The 17,658-nt window shown below is 39.1% G+C and overlaps 1 protein-coding gene across 3 annotated transcripts in view; it reads left to right on the top strand.

Annotated features, from left to right (window-relative positions):
- The window catches only part of THRAP3 (thyroid hormone receptor associated protein 3), a 78,537-nt gene that overhangs the window by 43,454 nt on the left and 17,425 nt on the right, over positions 1 to 17,658 (top strand). For 2 of the 3 annotated variants that reach the window (XM_048825709.2, XM_048825710.2), the window contains 2 exons: positions 12,642 to 12,803; positions 16,525 to 17,430. In XM_048825709.2, the coding sequence (XP_048681666.2) occupies positions 12,667 to 12,803; positions 16,525 to 17,430 (1,043 nt within the window). In that variant the 5' untranslated portion in view covers positions 12,642 to 12,666. Of the gene's footprint in view, positions 1 to 775; positions 963 to 12,641; positions 12,804 to 16,524; positions 17,431 to 17,658 lie in introns of those variants that run through there. The other variant, XM_048825711.2, reaches the window with a different exon arrangement.

Genomic DNA, 17,658 nt, shown 5'->3' with positions numbered 1-17,658 from the left:
ACAAAGCAGTTTATATTCCAAGTTGATTTAGTGGTGGTTGCTGTTCGTACAGCACCTTAAGGGTGTGTGGTACTTTAGAAACCAGTAAGCCAAGGTCCGTGTATTAAACATCTTCCTACAATAATCAGCACTGATTATCAGAAATGATTATGTAATCAGAAATGAAATGTCAAAAAGTTCATGGTATATAATTTTATTTTAATAAAGGTTTGTTTTAAGATTTCCGCAGTATGGCAATAGTATTTTAACTCATTAATATTTTAACTGGACTGTGGATTATTGAGGCTGCCTAGCATGTGGATGTAAAGCTTCTGCTCCTATTTGTGTTCTTCTATTGAAATAGTTACAATCCATCAGTAGAACTGCCTTAAAGTTTGACTCTGAAAGATAGCTTTGGACTGTATTCTGTTCCTAGATATCGGACTCACTAAACCATCATTTGGAAAGATTATTTCAACACTTAACAGCTTTAACACAAGGTTGCAGACTGGTTTCCAGACAGAACCAACAGCTTTGGTTGAAAATTGGCTGTCAAACCGGCTCCCTCTGTATGAAAACAGTTCCAAGTGCACACACAAGTCATGCTCCGGCCTTGCTCTCTGCAACAGCTCAGGCAGGATCACCAAAACTTTTTTTCTGCTGCTGGATGAGACCTACTTTGCAATGGAGGAAAATAGTCCTGGCCCTTTAAATGTGGAAGGGGGCGGAGGTTGAAGTGTCAGTCAGGACTGAAAGCAGGAAGGAAATGTGACCTCTCGCAGGCTTATTACTAAAGAGGAGTCTCCATAGCTCTCTTTGCAATGTGCAACAGGCTTCTGCTGCACTCTCCACTCGCAGGGCCAGGCACGTTTTCATTTTCTGCCCACTTCCTGAGCTGCTCTCCTCAATCAGCCATGTGAGGCATTGTGCATGTTTCCTTTAGGTGGATTCCCCCCATCCAATCAAGAAGTCCGAACAATAAGGTAAGTGTGCAGCCAGGGCCACTTTGAGTTAATCCCTCTCTTCCGTTTAAAGGTAACTCTTTCCATTAGAACCAGAGTAATCTTCAGGAGTCTTGTCTCACAGTAAATAAATTCCTTTGAAATGTTGCCTCCGTCAAACATCTGAGAATTTATTTCAAGTTTCTACAAGGAATGGGAGAGAGAGAATTATTAATATTCTTAGGATTTTCATACTATAAAGCTAAGAGGCAATCTCAGTAAATAAATCATTTAACTCCTTTAGGACAGAACTCTAGGCTGAGCTGTTCCAAGCTTACAAATGCAGTGTTACCATGGTGAGGTGAGAGGAATCTGCCTTGCTCTTCTGTTTTAACCCTTTGAGTCCAGAGGCTGTTTAAAAAGAGCTATATCTAGGAGCCAGCTCACTTGCTAGGAATGAGTTCTGTTTTCTGTTTTTATTGCGTGCAGTTACATTGACGGTCAAAGAAGCAACCAAAACAACTTTACAGGGAGGAGAGTTTTTGGCACTTTAACCAAACAAAAGAATGACTAACTAGTAAATGTTGTAGACCAAAGTAGACTCATGGTGATAACAAAAAAAACTCCCCTAAAAATACTTAGTTTGATGAAACAAACAATATTCAGCTTTTTTAAGATCCTGTTTTGTGATCTTCAGGCCACTTTATGATCTTCTGCATGAAAGAGAAGCATAAATTTAAAATCTCCGAACAGTTGAAAGTGTAACAGCTTCCTAATCTAAGCATGGTCGTGTTCCTATACCTAATCCTGGGATGAGGGAGAGTAGTGTTTTCTCCAAGTGGTCAGTAGTAGTCTGAGGAGCTGATAGTGTTTTCAGACCCTCTAAAACGTGGTTTTATGCTGGATAAAAAGTAGTCTTTGTTATCAGGACTTCATTAAGGCTGGCTCCCTGGTGTGTGAGTCTAGCATTTTGTAGATTGGGGCAGTCAGTTTTTTTTTTTTTCAAAATCCAAATTTCTTGGTCATGGTATAGTCAAGGTTCAGACTCCAGAGAAAATAATTTTAAAACATAATACTAAATAAAAAAATTTCGGGGTCCTTTGAAAATCTGGTGGTCCACATTTGACCCACAGTTGCCTATTTATTACCCTTGTTGTAGATATTAAAATTTAAAGTGAATTTTAAAAATGGGGGGAGAAAGAAAAATAGATTCAAGTCCTTATTAACAGAAAGAGCTTTGAAAATGTATAGTTTTAGGAAGTGCAGAGTATTATCCTTATTCTTCGAGGACCATTCTAGGTAGAGACTTGGAGTAATTTGTCAAACTTTTCTTTTTACTTCTGTAAGCTTTGTTTATTGAGTCAAAATAGACTACACAGTAATTTAACCCAATTGGAAACTCTCTGCATATATGCCAGAGTGGATGTTGGAGTGCATTTTAGCAATTGCTTTGAAGTGAACCCTGGACTTTAAGGGTGCTTATTGTAGCTAATATAATCCAGAAAAAGGGATGCCAGAAATTACTGTTCTTCCATCCCACTCCAGCATGTAAAACCTTAAAGAGAATTTCACAAGTAGAGGGAGTATCAGCCCTTCTGTTCTTTTGAAATGAATCTCTTCCTGCTTTCTACCTTCATGCATGCAGTTGAGCTTCCATGTTAATATTTTGTCACTTGTATTGTAAATGTTCAGGAATCTCTGCCTCACTGCATCTTAGCTAATGTCTGTGGAGGGCACTTCCAACTTGCACATTTTGTATTAAATTAGTGAAATGATGATACCAGATGATAAAACACTTTCTTTCCAACTAATCTGACATTAAGAAGGTATCCTATAAAATGCATCAGGATGATGCAGTTGTCTTCAGAGACCCAGCTTTACCCCACAGATTACAATTTGAACTGTTGCATAACTTCCACTTTTGTGGAAGGCAGTAAATTCATCATGGCTAGGACATAAAATTTATTCATGTCACAGTTTTTAAAATAGTGTAACAGATTTTTTGAGTTGATTATAATTTTAATAGTGGGTACACTGGGAGTGTGTTTTTGTTTAAATTTTCCATTGTTATGGGATTGTAAAAATGTAATTACAGTGTTACCAGGCTGATACGATAGATATCTAAAATGCAGAAATTGGACACATCAGGTGTTGCCTCCAAGAGAGATTGGGGGAAAATCTCTTACAGAATGTCAGTTTTCTGAGTCTAAATGGTAAGCTCTTTTTTTGGCTAGTTGTCAGTTCCTTTATTGCATAGTGCAGTATGCTTGCACTTGGGACAGTTAGGGTACCAGCCATTTTCACTTGTGTTCTTGTCAGTTTTTAACTGTTTCATTTACTCTGTAGAAGTGGCATATATTACTTGAGGCTTTCTGAAATTATTGCAGTATTGACTATTGGGATGAGAGCTTTTGTAAAGGCCTTGCATTCTACTGGTGCTAATCCTCTTCAACAATTAATTTCATTAAAATATTCCTACTACTATAAAATGTTTTATAAATATATTTTACAGCTATTTATACACTTAATTATAGTTCTTGAAATACTGTACTGTAAATTAATGGAAAACAGTCCTGAGGTTGCTAAAAATGACCCATAAGTAGGGTAACCTCTTTGGAGAACTCATGGCTTGTCTGCTCTTGAAATGCTACAGTAGTGTAGCTGTTTCAGTGTAGGTGCTACCTACGCCAGTGGGAGGGCTTTTCCCGTCAACATAGGTACTCCACTTGCCCAAGAGGCAGTGGCTAGGTCGGAGGAAAAATTCTTCCGTCAACCTGTCACGCTCTCTACACCAGGAGTTAGGTTGGTTTAATTAAACCACTTGGGTATTGATTGTTCACGTTCCTGAGTGATATGTGGGTCAACCTAACTTTTTAGTGCAGACCAGGCCACAGCTTCTTGTTAGTTTTGTTATATGAACACCACTAAAGATTTAATTGTTCAAGGTGCAACATGGACCATCTTTTGTGGCCTTTAATATCTTTTTAAGCCCTGTGACTGTTTAATTCCTTCCATTATTATATTTTACTTACATCCTTCGTTTCCACTGTATTTTGAGTTTGGTCCTTTAATCTTTGGTCCACATTTGGCTAATGGCCATTTGAAAAGCTGCCAGTGTCTCAACGTAATTATTTTATAAAGATTTTTTTCTTTTAATTTTTATGTAAAAACTGTCCTTTCACAAGTATTCTCTCATTGAAAAGTGGCTGTCATTTGGGGCTTTCCTACTTTGCTGATAATGCTTCTCATCTGTGATCTTTTACTGCTGTATTTTTCAGCATCCAGAGAGGAAAACGTATATTTCCATATGCCTTACAGTATGGAATATGATAACTATTGTCAATAGATTTGCCATTACCAGTTTTTCTTGGAAGGGGGAGGCAGAGCATGTCATTTTTAAAATGAAGAAACTAAAGTAACTTCTCGCTTGGTAACTTCATCTGTTCTTGGGCATGACCCACTTTGTATAGTGCTGATTCTGTGACTGCCATCATGTTGTTCCTGAAAACGATGTTGGTGACCATGGTTGATGGAGTATCCCACATACTTTGGACTCAAAAAAAAACAACTGGAAATGAAAACATTTCAAGTCAATCCATTGGAATTCACTTTAAATGGACACAAGCAGCAGACAGAATTATTTCTTCTCTGCTGATTAAAAATAGAAGTATTTAGCTTATATAAATAGCAGTTGAAGAAAGAATAGGGTTTTAGCTATGTAATTCCTTTTTTTTCTTTCTGGTCTCATACAGCAAGTTTTACTATTTTAACCAGATCCACAAAAAGGTTACTGAACCTTGTGTTAACTTGACCAATTTTCCATATTCAGTTAACATTACTCTTAACTTTAAACTATTTGCCTGTTTCCCACTGCCCAGAAGTAGTAATATAGTGCACACATTTCAGGTATATTACTGAGGAGCCCAGTTTATAAATCAGTTTCTTATGCACAAAAGTTTTAAATGCACTGTTTTATGTCATAACATCTTTTCTCACAATTTTTAGGTATTTAGATGGTAGTTTTTAAGCATCTTAATTTCTTGTACTACAAGGACAACTTGTGATATCGCACGTTAAAAATATATATATAATCGTATCTCACATGTTACTTTGCTGCAATAATCTCCACTGCAATATACGTTCTTCTCCCCATGGTATAATGAAAAATAATTAAGACTGAAAGAATTATGACTAAATATTTGTTTTGCGAACACCCAGTTGAATAATCAGTTTGAAAAAAAGACCCACTCCATGCTTGTTTTCTGATTTGAAAAATTTAGAGCCATTGAACTATAAAAATAAACACCCATTTTTTCATGTTCGCTGTGTTTATATCTATCTATCTATCTTCCTACTGTATTTTCCACTGCATGCATCCAGTGAAGTGGGTTTTAGCCCACGAAAGCTCATGCCCAAATAAATTTATTAGTCTCTAAGGTGCCACAAGTACTCCTCATTCTTTTTGCTGATACAGACTAACACGGCTACCACTCTGCAACCCAGATCATAACTTGTTAGTCCTTCCAGGAAGAGGCGATTCCCTAATAACATCAGTCTGTATATGCTGTAAAGTCACGGTATTATTGTTCTTTGCCACCCTAGGGTGAAAAGAAAGAACCCAGTGACATCCCAAAGCTGCTATTAATCTTTGTTCCATTTGCCTAAGAAGAGCAGATTTTTCAGGGAGTCTCAAGACTATAAACAGATTCTTTCACCAGGGCTTTGTTTTTGTATTGTGAGTTTTCAAAGCCAAAGTAGGTTCAAAGACACAAAAGCTGATTCTGCAAATTGTGAATTTTTCTTGCAGCAGCTCTAATGAATATTTAACTGGCTGCTAACGATAGATGGGAAGGAGACTTAATTATTTGGATATTTTTGTAGAAGGTTCAGTTCTTGCATGCTTAATGGCATGTAATGGTTGTCCTTTCGTTAATAGCTTTTGGGTATTTTTTATTTTAGCCCTGGCAAAATACTTTTTAGTCTAGTTTTATGTTCGTTTACAACACTGAGTAAAATCTGTTTTCATAACATAATTTGTAACGGAACATCTTTAAATTGCATTAACATCTGCTATAAGGCACATAACATAAGAGGTTTTTCTTTCAGAATTTTAGTTTCGGGGTTAAGAACCTCTGATTTCTCTTTTCCTCACCACTCCTATTCATTTTAATATTTTCTGCATTAACACCATGTCTCAAAGAGCCTTTGGATTGTACATCAGTGTGCTGTTGTATTTTAAACTGCAACCAAGTACTGATTAGTAAGTACTTTGGTATTGACAGGTTTCAGAGGAACAGCCGTGTTAGTCTGTATTCGCAAAAAGAAAAGGAGTACTTGTGGCACCTTAGAGACTAATGAAGTGAGCTGTGGCTCACGAAAGCTCATGCTCAAATAAATTGGTTAGTCTCTAAGGTGCCACAAGTACTCCTTTACTTTGGTATTAATGACCCTATTTAAGTACCATGCAGTAATAGTCTACTTCTAGGGTGTGGCTTGTCTTGTTCTAAGGATATATTGATAAATTGCTCATACTCAGTTACATTAAACATTGCTAGTTCAGACGATTATGGAGAAAATTACTGAAAATAAATAAACGTGGATATGAAACTTGTTAAAAAAAAGTTAAACACAGGCCAAGGAATAAGGATTTATAAAACTTTTCAGATGGCTTTCAGCAATGAAAACCTATGACTGAATAAATACTATGAGCATTGGCAACATATCACAGTAGAGCAGTGTAACAGAGATTGACTCCTTACGCATTAATGGATGTAGTTGCAATTAAGATGTCTATTTGGTGACCTTGGGAGGCAGGTATTTGATTGAATTTTTTTAGGAAATGTTCTGGATGGCAGTTATAATCTTACTGAGTCAACATAATCTAGTGGTGTAGTGATGTAATTTTCACTGTCTTCCAAAACACACATTTTCGTGTCCAAATTCATGAGGGTTTAGAGCTAGGTTTTATATGTTACTGATATAGGGCATTGCGTAATTTAAAACTGAATAGTAAATAATATGGTGGTTTTATTTTTTCTAGTTGGTTAATGTTTTAACATATGCTTCGAGGGACAAACATTTCTTCACAAATGTAAACACATATATAGTTTAATGGTGGCAGCTGACTAAATACATTTGTAGAAGAGACTGCATGCATAAATTTTAAGTAATACAATTATCCATTATTGTAATTAAGGATTGGCATGTTGTGCTCTCATATTTTATAGCTAAAGCAATTAATGGAGCATGGTAGGGAGCTTTTTCTCTGACAAGATCAGGTTATGCTACCATTATTTCCACATGTTTTTACCATAAATGAAGTAAGCAGGTGATGCCAGCCTGTCCTGAGATCCAGCTTGAATATCTGTGGGCCAACACAGAGTTTAGAAAGAGATAATCTTAAAATGTTACTGGTAACACTTATAAAGAAATTCCAAGTGATTACATTACTTTTTATATTGAAATTACGGAGACAGCTGCCACTGTCCATGAGAGGTTTTGCTTGGGGAAACTGATCCTATAATCTGTTCCTTGTATCTCTGTTTACTTTCCCAATATTTTCCATCCCTGTATCCCAAGCATTCTAACCGTAAATACTTTTCTGGTATGTATATTTCTAGATGTGCCAGATGAGGAATCTGGATTTAAGTCTCCATCTGTCACTTTCCAAAATGGACAGAAAAGCTTATTGTTTAAAGTTGACTCTGTTTCAGATGGACATGTCAGGAAGGGCAAAACTCCTTTTTCAAAATGCAAAATCTTCCTAGTTATAACTGTAGTGTGTTGTACCCCTGCTGTTACTCTAGAAAAATGAAGATGCAGTGTAAAGAATTTTTTAAAAGTCAGCAGTAAGCGGTTACAACACATTTTGCAAACATTGAGCCATTTTTTGCCCTGGAATATGCACATGCATGTCCCACTGGAACCAGGGGGTCTGAATTGCAGATATCAGAAGATAGAATTTGGCACTAATATTTACAGCAGTCCATTGAATTATGTAATCTCCCCTAGGCAGAGGAAATTAGGAGAACAGATCAGGTAGTCACAAAAAGAATCTAAGATAACATTAGAAGTCAAGAAATCTGGATTCTTCGAGTGCTATCCCTGTGGGCGCTCCATTCCAGGTGACGGTGCATCCCGGCGCCGTTGATCGGAGATCTTCGGTAGCAGTGCGTGGTCAGGATGCATGCGCTCAGCTGCTGTCTCTCGGTCTCGTTAGAGTCTGCCTGACTGCGCACGTCCTGCGCCCCCCTCAGTTCCTTCTCAATTGTCCTTGGCTGAAGACGGGACTCTGGGCAGTGCTGATCCTCTTCCCTGGTCTCTGAAGGAAACAATTACAAAGAATATATAAAGAGTGAGTTAGTAACATCCCAGTTGTTTCCCTTCCCTTAGAATAGTTACTTAGTTTAAAACAACAAACCAAACCCCTCCCCCCCTTTTTTTTCAAGCTTGTCTACTGCAGAGACACTCTCCCCCTGCACTCCAAGTTCAATAATGCCAGGGACTTCAGAATTTAAGAAACGTGCTTCCTGTTAGGACTCTATGCCAAGGTCCGATGGACACTCACGTTGTGTGAAGTGCCTCAGTGAGACACATGTCCCTGCTAAGTGTGTCCATTGCACGAGCCTCAAAACCAGGGCTTGTCATGACAGGGACCTGTGGCTGAAAATGCTTCTCAAGCAGAAATCTCTGCAGCCACCTCTGGAGACGGGCACTGTCAAACCCTCTCCCTGGCCAGGTCTGAACCAATTGGGAGCATGGCTTCACCCTCTCAGGCAGAGAGGCAAGAAGCCCAACTGTCTCTGAGCAGAGACTTTCACAAGGGTAAAGGGTCTCCTGTGAGATCCTTACCCTCAGTGCTGTCAGCACCGAAGGCAGGCACCTCCAACCATTCCAGCACCTAAGCCACGGCTCTCGTGGAGCACAGAGGCAGGGACCTGACTTCCAGTGCAGGGAAGATCTCCTTGGCACTGGTCCCTTCGGCACCAAAAATAGACCTGGTATGGACAGCACACTCTCCCCCGGTGCTGACAAGAACATCGGCACCGAGCCTGCCTGCTGCTCACATAGCAGTTCATTCCCTTGAATAGGCAAAACCTGAATTACTAATGTTTAATAATAATAAAAAAAAAGCGGAATATCTATTTTACAATAAGCTTTAGGTTATGTATCCTAAAGAAACAAAGAGAACAATTTTGTGTGTCTGTGTGTCGGCAGTTCACCTTTTATGGAAGCAGTGCAGGCTTAATGGTAGAGGATTTGTAACTGATTGGGGACTACAGAATACAACCAGGTAGTAAAAAAAACACAATTCACATTACCTAGTGTCTGAAACTGGCCTGCCTATGGCATTTTGAAGAAGTGAATATAATAGATCAGGGCCTAAAATAAAAGGAAAGTTAGTAGCAAATCATCTTTCTAATACTCAGATTTAAATTAAGGTCATGTTTCCTTAAAATACCAGTGACAGCCTCAGAAGCTGTCTCTCTTTTTGCTGTAAAGGGCTTTGCATGCTAAATTTCATATAAGAATTAGTTAACATGGAGGAGTTCTGCCTTGCTGTCTCAGATTGCCAGATGCCTAACGCATGTGTGGGTGTGTCTCACTGTATTGTCAAAAAGAAAAGGAGGACTTGTGGCACCTTAGAGACTAACAAATTTATTTGTATTATGATTGACACAAAATGCAGGATTATAAAAGACACCTCATTTTTCCAGTTGGTAAAACTGGGGATTCTTCCTGTAAGCCTGTGGAAAAGATGTAAGTAAAACACCTTAATCTGGAAGGTGCATGTCGTCCAGATATGCATGTAGGTGTGTAGAGGTTTTTTTTATTGTTTAATTCTTCTGCAGCCTTATTCTTATTTTATGAATTCTATGTGACATGTTCCAAAACATCCAAAAATACCAAATACACACACCCATTTCAAATGAAGAATCAGCACTATCATAAGGAATGTATAATGAATACATATATTTTGCCACTGTACTCTCATTAGGTTCTACGTGCATCAATTTCACATTTATAATAAGGAAACTGCATGAGTGATCAAACAGCGCTTGTGTTTTCTTTGCTGCCATCTGTACCCAAATCTTATTGTTTTAAGTTGTTAGGGGTGGGGGAACAGCTGATTCCTGATGTGGGGAATTTCCTGATATGGATTTATTTGAATGGCAAACAAAATATCATGGAGAGAATGTTGTCAGACTTGTTTTATGAATGCAAATATTTTCCAGTGTTTCCCCAGAAACCTGACTGGTTCTTTCTTGCTTGTTTGTTCTCTTAGGCCCCTGCTCTAAAACCTCTTAATACATCAGAATTCTAAAGTAGGGTGTGGAAGGCAAGTGGGAAAAGAATTGAGGAAAACCAAAGAGGCAGGAGTATGTGTTGAAACCGATCCAAAATTTCTGCTCATGTTTCAGGCAGAAGTTGCATTACACATCCCATTTTGGTACCTTTTTCCAGTCGTGCTCCCATTAAGGTTCTGCTTCTTAATGGGGTCTGCATTTCACCAGTTGAGAATCAATGTCCTGTTAGGTTTCAGAGTAACAGCCGTGTTAGTCTGTATTCGCAAAAAGAAAAGGAGTACTTGTGGCACCTTAGAGACTAACCAATTTATTTGAGCATGAGCTTTCGTGAGCTACAGTTCACTTCATCGGATATGCATCCGATGAAGTGAGCTGTAGCTCACGAAAGCTCATGCTCAAATAAATTGGTTAGTCTCTAAGGTGCCACAAGTCCTCCTTTTCTTAATGTCCTATTACATGCTAAATAATTTGGTGCTGGTTCTATTATCCAGTGAAGTTTAGGGCTTGATGAATTGAATACCATCTAGCTTTCTTGCTAAAACTGGGAGCAGTTGTTCTTTTCAGTTTTGCTCTGTCATTTGGAGGGAAAATTTAATTGCTTTACGCCAAGCACTAATGTCGACTCCTTAGGGCTTGTCTACACTAGCACTTTACAGTGCTGGAACTTGTTCGCTCAGGGGTGTGGAACCCTCCCACCCCCCGAATGCTGCAAGTTTCAGCGCTGTAAAGTGCCAGTGTAGACAGTGCACCAGCGCTGGGAGCTATTCCTCTCGTGGAGGTGGTGGGTTGTTTTTTTTGTGGTGGTGGTTTTTTTAAAGAGTGCTGGGAGACCTCTGTCCCAGCGCTATGCCGCGGCTACACAAGCCACGTTAAAGCGCTGCCAGTGAAGACCCCTTAGAAATCCAAATGCATTAGCATTTAACCCTTCTTTCACCCCAGTAAGTGCTATCTTGGAATGAATAAAGAGAGTTTACGCTGAGGAACAGCACTTTCTTCCTTTCCTTCAGTAACTGAGAGGCTGGAGCATTTTCACTTTGAGTGGGAAAGTTTTGTTGAAGCCAGTAGCAGTGAAAGTTGGTGGATTCTTTGCAGCACTGTAGAATTTGAGTTCTAAAGATTTGCTTTGTCGCTGAACAAAGTGAGGAATGAGACTTGCTGCTGCTGCTTTGGAGCTATGAAGTAGAAATGGCAGTAGACCCTGACTGTGGTACGCTAGAATTATGCCTAGTACTCTTTGGAAATGAGTACGCAAGGGAGGGCATTTATAACCTGCATGATTAGACTTCTTAAGATCTATATCTGGACCCTGAAAAATGCGTATCAAGACTTTGTGACTTAATTAGATACTGATAAAGAAGAATAGTTCATCAGTTCTAAATACAAAATATCACATCTGAATTTTACATGGTTTATTTGTTCCAAATTTTTAATAAATTTTGTGAAATTACTCTCCTAATCTAAGATGTTTTATATCTGTTACCTATATTTTAGCCAAATCTTGAGGAAGGACCCAATAATGAAGAGCCATTGGAAAACCACAGCAAGACTACCCAACAAGTTTTCCTTCAACATGTCGTTTTCCAATGGCTCTTCATTATTGGTTCCTTCCTCAAGAGTTGTATGTCTGGTAGGGATTGGGTAGTGGTATAAATGAAACAATTGTGTAGGCATTAAGGTCTCTTTCAAAGAGGTTGGTCTGGCTTTTCTTGGGTATATTCCTGAAACTAGCACAGGTAAATTCATGTTTTTTAATAAAGTGTCTGTATAATCTAGTGGTTCTTTCAAGTCCTTTAATGCTTTGGGATAGTCGTCTTTATTGTCAGTACTTGAAACACTGGATGAATACTGAGAAGGACTGCAGCTGGACTCCTCAGTGAATGTTGTACTCTTGTAACTGACTGTAGAACTGCACAAACCACACAGGCTTGTAAGATGTCCAGAACTTCATTTCATGGTTGAATAGATCTGCGTCTAAAGGAGTGAAATTAGGATATCTTGGAGGATGATTATTTTACTGATGGCATCTTACTCTGCTTTTCCTTTCGAAAATGTAAAGCAGAAGAAAGCTTTATGGAAAACCTGAGCTAATTCACTTTTTTTTTTTTTAAACAGACACCATAATTGTTGGTAATGACGGCGTGAAATTAACTCACTTATCTGGAGCAAAAGGATGCTTGAAAAAGCACAGAGGCCTCCTTCTGCTTCCTGTTTCTGTGCTACATTGCTTCTTTTTAAAAAAATTTTGCACTCCAGAGTTTTTCTTTTTGCAAAGAGGAATTAAAAGGTTTCATGATTCAGCAGCAACTGTATGAGTCTTTGGAACTATCAAAACTGCCAGAGAGAGAAGCTAACCAAGCAGTTAGAACTATTCACTGACTTGTTTTTTATTTTCCTTCCCCCATATATCAACCAGGTGTAACTGAAAGGAGCTTTCAAAGATGTCGAAAACTAACAAATCAAAATCTGGATCCCGCTCGTCTCGTTCAAGATCTGGATCGAGATCACGCTCCCGATCCTTCTCCAAATCCCGTTCACGCTCCCGTTCTGTCTCGCGATCAAGAAAACGCAGGCTCAGGTAATGCATGCGGCTTGATTGCACCCTTTGATTTCAAAGAGTGTTTCTTCTCCCTCTGTTCTGCTCAGATGGTGGCTGCACTAACAAGCCCTCCTGTGAAAACCCTTTTGTTAGTTTCTAGAGTAGCTTAAGTGTTCTGTGTCTTGGGTTACTGATTTTGTTTGCTCTCTGTTCTGTCTTGCAATATGCTATTGATAGTGTGTCCTACAACAGGCGTGTCTTGCATTGTTCTGCACTCTTTAGTAATCGCTGATCATTTTAATGTAACATTCCCGTCTGTTTCTGATATATGTAGATGATGTTCCTCGGAACACTGTGCTGTTAGTGAAGGAATGTTGACCCAGATTAAATGGAGGAAAGAAATTTTATTTTGTTATGCAGTAGATAACATCTGTTCTTACGGCTTCATTTTAAACCTCTTAACAGACCTAAGTTGTTCTTGATCAATTTTTTTGTAAATTATTCACTTTAATGATTTAAGGGCCTGAAATCAGAGAGTGTTGACATTTTTGGCATCATTTCTTGTCAGAACTGACAAATGGGAAAGACAGCTGAGAGATTCCACAGCGAAATGTGCTCCTTCTTTTCATTTGTTAGCTTCTCTGTTCTCTTCTTCTCTCTCTATCCCCCCGCCCCCAACTTTATTGATAACCGCTTTAAAAAAGGTCTTTAGGAAAAGTCATGCATTTCTTAGAGTTGAGTTCAGGAGGGTCTCTTCCAGAATGTCAGTCTAAGCCTCTGATGGGAAAGGGGGGGGGGGGTGTTCTAGCATGAGGGGAATCAATAACTGAATTCTGCAATGGTAACTATGGGCAGATCATGTAAATTAGTTAATCTCACTGCTGAGATCTATGGTGAGAAATCCTCAGTGTGCATGATAGTTGCTGCATCTCTGAATTACTTCTGACTGGACCAATTTAAGACTAAATAAAAAGAAAGCATGGATTTCTATCACCCAGTATCCTACATGACTAGTTAAGGCTTTTTATATCTTGCAAGGCCACCACCATTTGGTAATGATCTTCACTTAAAAAAACAAAACAAAAAACCCTCTATACCAGTTGGGATATATGTTATGATGTTCGTCTGCTTTTTCTTGAATCTTAAATGCATTGTTAAGATTCTGAACATTGCTAGGCTTGTAAACATATGCAACTGTTAATTATTAAAAGGGATTTTTTAAGATACAGAAACATAATAAAAATACAATCAGAAAGAGGAGAAGGCCAGGACAAAACCAAAGCAGAGATGGAGACCCAAGTGGAACTGAGTTCTTTTGCAGGGAAGCTGAAGTATTAGAAAGGGTGCAGTATAGCTTTGGAGGATCTGGCCAACATTGAAGAAACTATGATAAATGGAAATCCAGATGCATTAAATCGAACAGGGCAAATCTCTCTTGTCTTGCGTTGCTGCTGAAACAACTTGGGTGGTGGTAATAAATTGTTAAGAAAATTGGAACGGAGAGGGTTAATATAGACAAGTCATCTTCTTGCAAGGCTTTCACATACTCACTGAGGTAGGTGTAGTGCAATATCTTGAAAATTAGAAAATTAATCTGTGTTTCAGAAAAAAAAATTGGGGACATCATTTTGCTTTCCATGTCCCTTGGTTTTTTGACTTGTATTCTGTGCTCTTTCTGCATGTTTGCTTCCGGTTAGTCTTGTGTACTTAACTTTTGTTTGTAGGGTCAAGTATGTTGCTGTTTCTTTTCATTTTTGACCGTTGTAAAAAGAGTGGAATGGCCAGAACTTGAGAACAATGTATATTAAATTAACTGGCTAGCCATGCAGTCCAAAATAATTATCACTTCTGGCACATGTATATTGTATTTTGCATACTGCATCCTTTTTAAATAATTTCTTGTGAACAGTCTCTGCAGATTTTGGAGTGAGATTTTCATGTTCTATGCCTCAATAAAATGACACAATGGATTTTGGAAGCAGCATGCAACAGGTCCCTCACTAGTAATTGGTAACAAATGCAGTAGTCGCCTGGGGACGGGAGCATGTGAATTCTGCTTAGTGCTTTCGGAGAACTGCTCTTAATCCGTTCATTTTCACTGCCTGCCTCTGCATGTCTCTTTCCTTCTTTCTTGTGTTGATAACTGTTTTCGAATGAGAAAGTATCTAAGGTAAGTTGCACTGTTTTCTTGTTTTGAATAAAGGAGGACAAATTCTATCAGGAGATGATGAAGCAATTTATATTGACACAGATTTACACCAGATGTTACTACAGCTGTAACATAAGCCATTGGCTGTTAAACATTAGTGTATTTGATAATTGGACAAAAGAGAACCTCATTTTAACCCAATTAAAAAGTGAGAATTGACTTTAAGCTTTAGAAACTTCAGTGGCAAAGTGTTATGTACAGTTTACTAATATTTTGGGGAGAGAGATGTAGAAGCTAATGCCCGTCAGGATAAGATACCTAAATACTGTTACTGCCAGAGTTAGTCAACTCTTTAGATAACTGGAACTTTATTAATACAGTAAGAAAAGTGTTTTAATGTTTGCAGTAAATATCCATCATCATAAGCAGTGAGTGAGATTTGCTGCAGGGATTTTTAACCCTGTGTAGTGTTGGAGTTTTCTTCATATTTTACAAGAACATAGTTGCTAATAACTTTCCCTGTCAGTACAACTTTGCAGTTGTCCAATATTCATAAAGTACGTTAACCTGATTAATCCTGAGCCATGATACTACTTTTAAAACTGCAACTACTGCAGGTTTTTAAATACTTGATAAAACTAAGGGGAATCCAATTATATTGGAAAAACACCTTTTATTTCTCCACCTCTGATCAGCACTTACATATCCCCTGAAATGTTGTGTTCTTTAAATCTGTAACCCCAGATATGAACGCTCCCATTTAGTCCTAAATTCCGTTCTCTTCCTTCTTCCATTCATAACCTGCATGCTTATATCTACCCCTTGAAAAGCAAGCTGATGTGTGTTGATAAACAGTGCCATCATGTGGCATCAGGCTACGGATACATTAAATGCCTTCGGCAATCTTTTCTTGATGCTCTGTCTTTATTTTACTTGATGGAGATCAATATTAAGAACAACAGCAATTCATGTATGGTTTGAGATTAGAAATATAGAGAAGTCAGTCCTTGGTTTTTCTCTTCAGTGCTACCATTTTCACTTACAAGTGTTGAAGTTCATTTAATTTCTCTGGCAAGGAAAGGGTTTTCTTTTTGAAATCCTGTTTAAATTAAAAGCATATGAGATATTTAGGGGCTGCAAAGAAGGGAGAGTTCAGTCTGTTACAAGAGACAGCGCTGGCCTTATGGGGTAGAAATGCATTCCCGCCCTGCCGGAGACCAAGGATTAGAGATAGCCTTGGCACTCTTTGAACTGTGAAGACTGGACATTTGAGATTGCCACTTGGATTTCTGAAGGTGGGTACCAGCCACGTTAGTCCGAGGATAGTCAGAACAAATGTATCCCTATCATGGTCTCAGCCGTGATTCTAAGGAGGTTGATTTCCTGTCCAGCTGTAGTTCAGATGTCGTGAAATTACTGCCAGGGATTGTGTGTGGATGGGGCAACAGTGTTCACTGGGAGAAAAGGTATAGTGTTCGCATGAGCAAAGGAAAAATCACTTAAGGGACTGTGACCCCTACATAAAACCAGTAAAATAACATTTAAAACTCTTTTTCAAACAGAAGGCTGCACTGAGAGAGAGAGGTTTCCAAATACTGTTTTCTTTTTTAGTTCTAGGTCCCGTTCAAGATCATATTCTCCGTCTCACAACAGAGAAAGGAACCACCCAAGAGTGTATCAGAGTCGGGATTTCAGAGGTCATAACAGAGGGTATAGGAGACCATATTATTTCCGTGGACGGAACCGAGGATTTTATCCATGGGGCCAGTATAACCGAGGAGGCTATGGAAATTACAGGTCAAATTGGCAAAATTATCGCCAAGCCTACAGCCCTCGTAGGGGGCGTTCCCGCTCTCGATCGCCGAAGAGAAGGTCTCCATCACCAAGATCAAGAAGTCATTCTAGAAACTCTGATAAGTCATCTTCTGATAGGTCAAGGAGGTCTTCATCTTCCCGGTCTTCCTCGAACCACAGCCGAGTTGAGTCTTCTAAGCGTAGGTCCATAAAGGAAAAAAAATCCTCTTCCAAGGACACCCGGGCATCACAGGCTGCAGGAGATAATCAAGGTGATGATTCGAAGGATCCGCTGTTTTCGGGAGGAGCTGCTCAAGATGTCAAGGTGTCTGAGGGGTCAAAGCCATGGCAAGACATGACCACTTACAGCACAAGTTCAGTGTCAAGAGCATCTGCCGTGCCTGAGCTTAGCCCAAGAGAGCGCAGTCCTGCGCTAAAAAGCCCTCTCCAGTCTGTTGTGGTGAGGCGCCGTTCTCCTCGGCCAAGTCCATTGCAGAAGCCCAGTCCTCCACTGTCAAACCCCTCACAGCTGGGGTCTGTTTTACAAAGCAGTGCCTCATTTCAGACAGGCTCACATCAGGGTCCGTTTGACCATGGTTCATCAGGATTGAGCCCAACGAGGAAGAGTCCTGTGTGTAAAAGTCCCACGACAATCGGTTCAATTTATGGTGCCTCGCAGAAGGAGGAAGCAGCAACTCCTGGTGGGGCAGCCTTCTCAAAGAGGCAAGTTGTGCATTTTTCCTTTGTGTTCAATTCACGTGCCGGGTACTCTGGGGTGGGGGAATTGAGGAGGTGTGTGTAACTCTCATTGAGTCGTAGGCCTGATTCTGCATTATAGGAAGTAGTTCTCTAGTTTTGTTTTCTTAACATCATAACTTTGTTAGTGTTGTAAAGATGACATAGATACCTCAGAATTCCCTTTTAAACTTGAAGGTTATTTTTATAAATTTT

This window comes from Caretta caretta, chromosome 19, assembly GCF_965140235.1.
Source record: "Caretta caretta isolate rCarCar2 chromosome 19, rCarCar1.hap1, whole genome shotgun sequence".
NCBI lineage: Eukaryota > Metazoa > Chordata > Testudines > Cheloniidae > Caretta > Caretta caretta.
This window is presented reverse-complemented; position numbering and strand designations above follow the sequence as displayed.